The 9,948-nt window shown below is 35.1% G+C and overlaps 1 protein-coding gene across 1 annotated transcript; it reads right to left on the minus strand.

The window, feature by feature from the left end:
- Positions 1–8,718: 8,718 nt before the first annotated feature.
- LOC140839191 (uncharacterized mitochondrial protein AtMg00300-like) lies at positions 8,719–9,222 on the minus strand. The gene has a single exon (XM_073205822.1). The coding sequence runs from the start codon at positions 9,220–9,222 to the stop codon at positions 8,719–8,721; it is 504 nt and encodes a 167-aa protein (XP_073061923.1).
- Between the last annotated feature and the right edge of the window lie 726 nt (positions 9,223–9,948).

Here is a 9,948-nt window from a genome sequence, read left to right on the forward strand (position 1 = left end):
AAAATAGCATTTTTAACAGTAAAATTTGCACATATTTACCATAAATCATAAAATATAATATTTTCATCAAAATCATCATAATAAATCATTTAACATGCGTTATGACCCTTCGGGATGCTGCCAACATATATTACCTATTACCCAAGTGTAAAATGATCGTTATGCCCCTAGACGTAAAAATTCTCGACTTTGACTTTTTCTTACTTTTATTGACATTGGCTTATCCCAAATAATTATTTAAGCTTAAATCTAATTTTTAATATTTTTATTTAGCTTAAATCCGAGTCTTTCGATTTTATAATTTAATGACTAAATCATGAATGTTTTTAACCCGAATAAATTCAAAACTTAATATTTTCTTTCAAATTTTTAAACATAAAATTTTCATCCCAAAAATTAACATGAAATCTTAAAATACACCCATAAACATTTCTTAGACGTAAAATTAATCTCATCAACTAATTTCTCAATTCGTTTTTAAAACTTAACCGTACATCTCGTTTTAACTCGTATCAACTCAAAACTTAACCAAACTTCAACCATAGCTTATTAACACCTTACTAACCCTTTTTCATCCCAAATAAATCCAATTAAAACCTTCGAACACGCCTAGATACCTGCTGGAAAATTCTTGGCCTTGGTTCGAAAACCCTAACTTGGACCAACCTTGAGTTAGCCTAGGCCCTAACCGTCATGTTCAGCCCCTAACCAACTATCCAGGAGCTAGAACGAACCCTAGAATAGCTATTGGACCAAGCCCTACAGCCCACGCACGACCAAAGCCCTCAACCCGTCGAACCTAGCCTTACGCGACCCACACTTCAAGCTACAGCCCTAAGCCTTGCACCAATCTTCCTCCAAGCCATCTAGGACCATGACTAGACCCTACTAGGACCCATGAACGTGATCCCAACAGCAGCACACGGCCCACTCCTTCCTAGCCCTCAAAACCGAACCCTAATTCATCTATCCACCAATTTTTCGTTCAGCCTTTGCCCAAACTTGTTCCAGCCCTTAACCAAGCTTATATGGACCCTTAAATATGTTGAAATCTGTAATGGCCAAGATTTTGATTTTGTTCATCTGAGATTTTTGATTATGAACTGTTGTGATTATAGTCGGGCCATTCCGAAACCAAATTGGACAAAGTATATGAGATGCGCAAAATTTGGGCCGAAAGTGTTGCACCCGGGCGGAAGTTCTTGTCCACCCGAGCGCCACTGAATCATGCAAGAAAGCCGAACACTTCGCACCCGGGCGGAAGTTTTTATCCGCCCGAGCGCGATGGGATAAAATGCAAGGGCCGTGAGTTCCGCGCGCGGGCGGAACTTTATGTCCGCCCGAGCGCGAGAAGTTTTGTTTGAAGAATCATGCCACGGTTTCTACACATGCACAAGTGATATATATATATATATATATATATATATATATATATATATATATATATATATATATATATATATTATATATATTTTCCTTCCTTCAGAAACGAGAAACAACAAGGAAAAAGCTTCCGTGAAATCCTCCAGCTTCTTCGTAGCTTTGAATTGTGATTGTGCGAGATCCGTCCGTTAGAATTAGAATCCGACTTCAGTACTGTGTTCTTATCTTTGACAGCTACAACTAGACGTAAGTTTTGTTAAGTTTTGATATGTTTTGAAATTATAATATTGTCAGAATCGATTATGATTCATATATGATGTTCTTGGCATGTTAGACATCGTAGAATCGAAGTCAGATTGAGAAACAGATTGATTATGAAATTGTTATGATTTTTAAGAATATATCGATTGATATTGGACAGATTTGGATTATGGATTGATTACAGATTGTGTTGGATATCAGTTATGGATTGTAATTATTATCTGTTGATATGGTATTGACGGGGATATTCAGATTGTTCCAGTTATGCCGTTGATTTTGAATTGAATTCAGATTGATCATATTGGTAATGATTTGAGTAGTATATTAATATGATATTATTGATATTTTCATTGCTAGATTGAGGGATTGACAGACTTTGAATTCCAGACAGGAACGACATCAGAATTACAATAAAAGAAATGTATAAGTCAATGTGGTATCGGTAGATCGACTCGAGTATGATATACTTGAGTTTCCCTAAGTCACATACTTATTGTTATTGTGTTCATTGACTTGATTTGATATGCTTGTTCTATTGATTTATAGGAAGCATGTATTAGATGAGTATTAGACGAGTGATCTTGTGACATAAGTACCGATAGTGATGGAATCGTCACTGGCACATTGCACATTGTCACAAGATAGTGAATTGGATAGTTCCAAAGTCTGTGACGGATAGGTCAAGACACCAGATGTTTGGTTATATCGAAGTGGATAGAATTGGATTTTCTTCTATTACTGATGTTCGATATAGGAATACCAACGTCTGGAAACCGGTATCCCTAGACTAGGATTGAGTCTAGTCTGAGACGTGGAGTCACGAGTCTGATTGACAGTTTTATATTGATTATGTTTTCAGATTTTATTTGATTTTACCCTTTTCTCTTGTCGAAACCCTAACAAAAACCCACCTTGGGATGCACGGGAGTCGGGTGATCGTTGTTGGAAGGAAGAACGATGAAGAAAAGCAAAGAACAAAGGAAAAAAAATCGAAAACTTCCCTTGCCAAGAGTCCAAGTCAGCCGCTGTTCGTTCCTTTATTTCCAACAATTTACATATTATGTATGTGTATGTTTCGGTGTGTATAGGTGTTTAGGTGTGTGTATGGGTGTTTATGTTTAGGTTTAAATAAATAAATAAACAAAAAGGATTTTTAACTTTTTAATTAACGGACTTAATCAACATTAGTTTTTAATTAATAAATTAGGCTCATTAAGTTTAATAAAATCATTAGGCTTTAATTAAAAATGTTTAAAATATATATTTCTAAAAATTCCCTTATAAAATACATTAAATTCCTTGATCCCACTAATTAGTTTAAATTTGACCCTAAAAATGCAATAATTCTTAGAATATTTAAAATAATTTTTTTCATAACTAAAAATAAAATTTAGGTTTAAATATTTAACACTTTAATCGTCTCTTGTCCTCCGTTCCGGCCAACCACCGATATTCGTCTGAAAATATTTAAATCATGGAATCAAACAAAATTACCAAATTAATCGTTTATTCACTCAAAATATATCATTCATACATCCAAAATAATTTAATTAAAATATTTTAGTAATTTAATAATTTCCATGCATAATGTCTACGTGGAGTGATTTTCGAGCGTCACAAATTCTCCCCCCCTTAAATAAAATTTCGTCCTCAAAATTTGTCTAGTCTTGATTATTGAAAAGTTTTATGCTCCCTCATTCACTTCATACTTAATCAGATTGACTCTATCACGCTTTCGCTGCGTACTCTGATATGTCATCTTCCATTTTTATATGTTTCTACCAATTTTCTTGATCTCCAGGAATTCAAAGTTTTAGCTAACTCTACATCCTCTATTAATTATAAATCCTAAACTATATTGGTTATTTATATCCCCAAAGATTAATTAATTGCTCGAATTTTGCCTTAGGTCGTCTTGATCGTATAATTTTATTTCCCTAAAATATACTCCTATTGTCAAACTCAGTTTCGATCTATAGTCATCCTATAGTATCCATGATGATAAAATATCTTCATGACTGGTACTTACTAAGACCTCATTCATGTATATGCCAAACATATTGTTCTTAACACCATCATAAATATATTTGTTTCCTTAAATCCCAAGCATTCCAAGTACTTAAACGATTCAAGTCTATCGAGTCACCATTTGGCATCATGATTTCATTCTAAATTCCTCTATAATATCAAACACTTATATGTAACATCGGAACCCAAGATCATGTCATATGGCCTTACAGTTACAAAATCTTAACACTCTAGGGGCGAAAACTTTTATCCACCTTCCCAAAATAATTTACTCTTAGTATCGTATAAATACAAAACTTATTATGCTACTCTTTCCTCGATGATTATCTATATTCTGTGAATTATTTCACGTAAGATATTTATCTAATTGTTATCCAAAAGGTAGGGTAATTTCCTTATCTTGGAAATGTTATTCCTTAACTTACTATAGTCAAGATAATTCAAGGTCTTACATATCCTAATTTAAGCATTTAACATTCCTAGAACCCAAGATTAATATTCACAAGGCAGATCATTGACCCAAAAATATTCTTTCTCATAGTCCACAAAACATAGCATCCATAAAATCATAAATTATTTACATAATAGAACTTACTATACAATCCCAATAAATATTTCCAATTGGTCCCAAAATAAGTGTCTCATAGTAACAATTATACTCTTAATCATCAATTAGAACTTAGGTTGCCAATTTCATAATCTCAAATGAAAAAAACTATTTTATGAGTTGTTTCTTAATAACTTTAAATGTTTCCTACAATGAATCCATCTTTATAAGGTTTAACGACAAAGTTCAAGATAGAGGTTTCTGGACCTTAGAAATCACAGCAATTGCAGTGTCAACCCAAAAATGAAATTCTTTCTTTTAACTTACTTCTCACATTTCGCAATTACCTCGTATAGACCCCAAATAATATTTTTCTCAAATCCTATAAACGGAAGCTTACAAAAATTATACGAACTCAGATATTCTTAGTTTGTATTCCTCTACAATCCACTACGATACCCAAAAATATTAATTTGGCCAATCTTACTTTCTCATCAAAATTGCTAATACTCATATTTCTCGTTCCTCCTAGGACATCCTCATACTTACATATCTGTTTAATTTTCTCCATCGCAATTCCTTATATAACCCTTAATTTGTAATTTACTTGCTGACTATATTCAAATAGACCATTTATTTTCAGTAAATTGCAACCTGAATCCCAAAGCTCTCAGATTATTCAATAAAGTCTAACTTATCTCATTCTTAGTTCCTCAAACAATCGAATTTAATCCAAAACAGCTCATGCAAATTTTGAAAATTGCTAAAATGACCCTACAGTTCTCCAAAAATTTTCAATTAAGACCCAAAAATTCTCTAATTATCTAATTTAGCCCAAACAAATTTCACATTTTAGCCCTCCGAGTTTTTAGGATTATTGCAACTAAGCCCCCATTTCTCTAATTATAGAAAAATCACCCTCACCATTTTTGAAAACTTGCAATTAATTCCCTCAAATTATTCTAATTCAGTCCCTAAGTTAACGATTCCTAAACATTTAAGTCATAACTATCAAGTTCGAAATCCTCTTCCTAACAATGTTGAATTTAAACAACCGATCCTAAATCACCAAGTTCAATTCGCCTCAACTTAGTATTAGGTAGTGCAAAACTCAATATACGCAAAACCAAATTCTCCTCACGTCTCGGGGGTATAACTGTACACATCTTCCAAACCACGTAATCAACATGGATTTAATTTTTTTTAAAAAAATGTTACCTCCAATTTCTATATCGTAAAAGAATTAAAAAATTTCAGCATATAAAATTCAAAGCAGTAAATACTCATTGACTTGAGGCATGACTTCTTGAGCTTCTCTGAGTGGCAATAAAAAACCCTTTGGGGATCCTTGACTCTGATACCAACTGAAACGTCCACTACTAATTTAAATCATATATATATATATCATAAATTCAAAAATTACTAACTAAAATAACTTAACAGTACCATAAATGATAATAATTTAACATTTAAAATCTCAAGTACATAAAAAAATCCCTAAATCGTCAACTAACCAAAAATCCTACATCAACATTTAAAAAGATCAACTAACAATAAAATAAAGCATAAAAATGTCTAATAAATTCTTAAACATAAATCCTTCAAATCTTTTATCTATCAAACTAATGCGAAAAATAATCTTTTATCTATTATGTTTGTTATGAATTCACGAGTTGATCACGACTTTGTTGTTTACAAGAATATGCAATCAATAAGTATAGTTAATCACAAGACACAACACAAGAGATTACGTGGTTCGGTCAATCGAGCTATGTTCACGGGAGAGATAAACCAAGACTTTATTGGCAACACTTAGAATGTACAAGATATGAGAGTTTTTCTCTCGGAGCAATAATTCTCTTCCTATCACTCAAGAACATACACTCTCTTCTTTCTATCCTTTTCTACACTCGTGTGTTCCTATCAAGTTTTGAAAGCCAAAAGAATTAATAAATCCTTGCTGTGAATTCCTAATCACCCTTATATGTGAAGCTCCTGCCTTTGTTAGTTCCTGATCAGTCCTTGAGCTGGCCAAGCGCTCCTCAACTGTCTTCTAACTTCAGTAGCTGCACACACACATCTACAAACCACCTTTCTAGTGTTTTGGTGACACAAGAATTCATCAATCTTCACCTTGTCTCGAAAACACAAGCTTTCCTAGTTGTTCCTCCTTAATCTCCCGAAAAGGAGATTATCTTATTTATGTTAAGTTAACCAAGTCAAGGCATTGCCTAAACTTGGTTTGAGGTAAAGCTTTGGTTAACATGTCTGCAGGATTATCATCTGTAGATATCTTCTGAACTTCAACATTCCCTTTTGAAATTATATCTCTCACAAAATTTAATTTGACATCGATGTGCTTACACCTTTCATGAAACACTTGATGTTTTGTGAGATGTATGGCACTTTGGCTATCACAATTCACAACTACTTGCCCTTGCTTTATACCAAATTCTGCCACTATACCTTTGAGCCAAATTGCTTCTTTCACAGCTTATGTGAGAGCTATATATTCTGCTTCTTTAGTTGACAGCGCAACCACTGATTGTAATGAGTCTTTCCAACTGATGGCAGTCCCAAATAAAGTGAAAACATACCATGTTAATGACTTCCTTGTGTCCAGGTTTCCAGCATAATCTGAGTCTACAAAACCTTCCAATGGTTGGTCTAATTTTTCTTGTTTCCGAAACATCAGACCCAGTTTGATAGTTCCCTTTAAGTATCTCATGTTCCACTTCAGTCCCTCCCAATGCATCTTCCCTGGATTATCCATAAACCTTGATATCAGACTTATACCATGTGAAAGATCTGGACGAGTGCACACCATTTCATACATCAGACACCCCACACCATTTGCATAAGTTACACTTCTCATTATGCCATGCTCTTCCTTATTTTTAGGAGACTGGTTCCCGGATAGCTTGAAGTGTTGCCCTATTGGTGTAGAAACTTGTTTGGACTCGTGCATTCTAAATCTTTCCAGGACCTTTCTGATGTAGTTAGCTTGATTGAGAAACAAGGTTTTCTCTCCCATGTTCCTGATTATCTCCACACCCAGAATTCTTTTGGCTTCCCCCAATTCCTTTATGTCAAACTCAGAGTTCAAAAGCTTCTTGAGGACTTGGAGTTCCTTGATGTTGGTGCTAGAAATTAGCATGTCATCAACGTATAGCAATAGGAAGGTAGTTGCTGTATCATTTAATCTTTTCATGTAGACGCATCTATCAAAGGAACTCCTGATGAAGTTTATTCTTATCATAAATTCATCAAATCTTTTATACCACTGTCGAAGGCTTTGTTTTTGTCCATAAAGAGATTTTCTTAGTAAGCAAATCTTATTGACGTTCTTTGCTTCAATAAAACCCTGAGGTTGCTCCATAAATATGGTTTCCTCAAGATCAACATGAAGGAAAACAGTTTTTACATCAAGCTGCTCAAGTTCAAGATTAAGTTGAGCTACTAATTCTAACATCAATCTTATAGATGTGTGTTTGACAACTGGTGAGAAGATCTCATTAAAATCAACCCCTTCGACTTGAGTAAAACCTTTGGCAACTTATCTCGCCATAAAATTTGGCCTTTTGTCTTCACTGTTGGTTTCCTTAATCTTATACACCCATTTGCATCCCACACCTTATGTCCCAACGGTTTACTTACTAGCTGCCAAGTCTCATTTTTCATTAATGAGTCAATTTCTTTGTTCATCGCTCTCAACCATTCATGCTTGAATTTCTCACTTACAGCCTCGTGACAGTTAGTAAGTTCTGAGAACTCCACACTTTCAGCTGTAACTAATGCATAAGACACCATATCAGCTTGTGCATACCTTTGCGGTGGTCTTATGGTCCTTCTTTCTCTGTCTCTTGTCAGCATGTAAGTACAGCTATCTTCATCCCAGTGTGTTGCTGTATCAGACTCCTCAGTTTCATTAGTGGCTCTTGTTATAGACTCCTCACTATGATCTAGAGGTTCTTTTGAATCCTTCACCTCAATTTGTGAGCTGGTATTCTGGATAAGACTTCTCTCAGGGGTGTCCAACTTTAGTCCATATCCCATTTTTATTCTTCAAATGTGATATCCCTGGTGTTAAAACATCTTGGTCCAGTAGCTTCAAGATTCCATACTTTGTATCCTTTGATATCATCTGGGTATCCAATGAAGATACACCTTAAGGCCCTTGGTTCAAGTTTATCTTGCTTTATGTGAGCATATGCAAGACAATCAAAAACTATTAAGTTCGAGTAATCTGATCGGGAACCACTCCAAAATTCCATTAGAGTTTTGTAGTTAAGTGTTGTACAAGGGCATCTATTAATCAAGTATGCTATTGTTGCTACAGCCTCCCCCAAAAAGAACTTTGGCAGCCTTGCATTTAGAATCATGCACCTTACACTCTCAAGCAGGGTGCGATTCATCCTCTCGGCTGTCCCATTTTGTTGTGGTGTCCCCGGGACTGTCCTATGCCTTGTAATGCCTTTAATCTTCCATAGTTGATTGAACTAATCTGAAATATATTCAAGACCATTATCAGTCTTTAGATGTTTCAGCTTTTTGTTCAGCTTGGTTTCCATCAATTTCAGCCACTCCTTGAATTTTTGATAGGCTTCACCTTTGGATTTCAAAACGTATACCCAAAGTCTTCTTGAGTAGTCATATCTAATGCTCATAAAGTACCTTCCTCCTTCATGAGTTGGAGTTCTTGTTGGTCCCCTGATATCTGAGTGTGCATAATCAAAAGGGCCACTGGTTGAGTGTTTTCCAATCTCAAACTGAACCCTTTTGGATTTACCAAGTATGCAGTATTCACATGAGTCTAAGGTTTGGATTGAGTCCCAACAGAGGATATTTTGCTTGGATAACTCATTCAATCCCCTTAGACCCACGTGACCAAGCCTCATATGCCACAATTCTGTTACATCTTCATTCCTTTGGACAACTGATGAAGATCCTACGACTGTATTTCCTTGTAGGATGTATAATGAATTTCTCTTGATTGCTTTCATCACTACTAGTTGTCCTTTTGTGACCTTAATAGTTCCTGCATCAGATTTGAAGGAGTATCCTTGCGATTCAAGAGTTCCTAAAGATATTAGGCTTTCTTGAGTTCTGACACAAATCTTACTTGTTGTAGGACTCTATCCACCCCATTATACATCCTCAGTCTTATGACCCGATCCCTTTCACTTGCAAGACTTATTGTTTCCCAAAAGGACAATGCCTTCCTCTGAATCATTAAAATGTTCAAACCATGATTTTGTTGGGCACATGTGGAATGAGCAGCCGGAGTCTAAAATCCACTCATTCACTAACTCTTGATTGGTGACAGCAAGCGCTTCAGCTTCTTCATAATTTTCTAGTGCCACTGCTGCCTCTCCGTTCCCCTTTGGTTTTTCATATGGTCTATGCTTTCTCTCAGGAAAATTCCTCTTGAAATGTCCTTCTTTATGGCAGTGAAAACACTTATATTTTCATTGGCTTTTCGATCTCGATCTGTTATTTGGACTAGGCTTGTAATTTCGCTTTTCTGATCTTCCCCGGACAGAGTCCTTCACCTTGAATCTCCTCATTTTGGAGTTTTATTTGAAGTTCTTTGGCATTTAAAGCAGTTTGAATTTCTTCCAGTGTGATTGATGACTCTCTTCCATATAGCATTGCATCTTTGAAGTTCTCAAAATTCTTTGGCAAGGCATTCAGTAAGATCAAGGCCTTGTCTTCATTTTCTAGCTTGA

Source organism: Primulina eburnea, chromosome 8, assembly GCF_022965805.1.
Source record: "Primulina eburnea isolate SZY01 chromosome 8, ASM2296580v1, whole genome shotgun sequence".
NCBI lineage: Eukaryota > Viridiplantae > Streptophyta > Magnoliopsida > Lamiales > Gesneriaceae > Primulina > Primulina eburnea.

Bases quoted from the DNA above. Each gene is read 5' to 3' on its own strand.
- LOC140839191 (XM_073205822.1), bottom strand. From the start codon at position 9,222: ATGAAAGCAATCAAGAGAAATTCATTATACATCCTACAAGGAAATACA.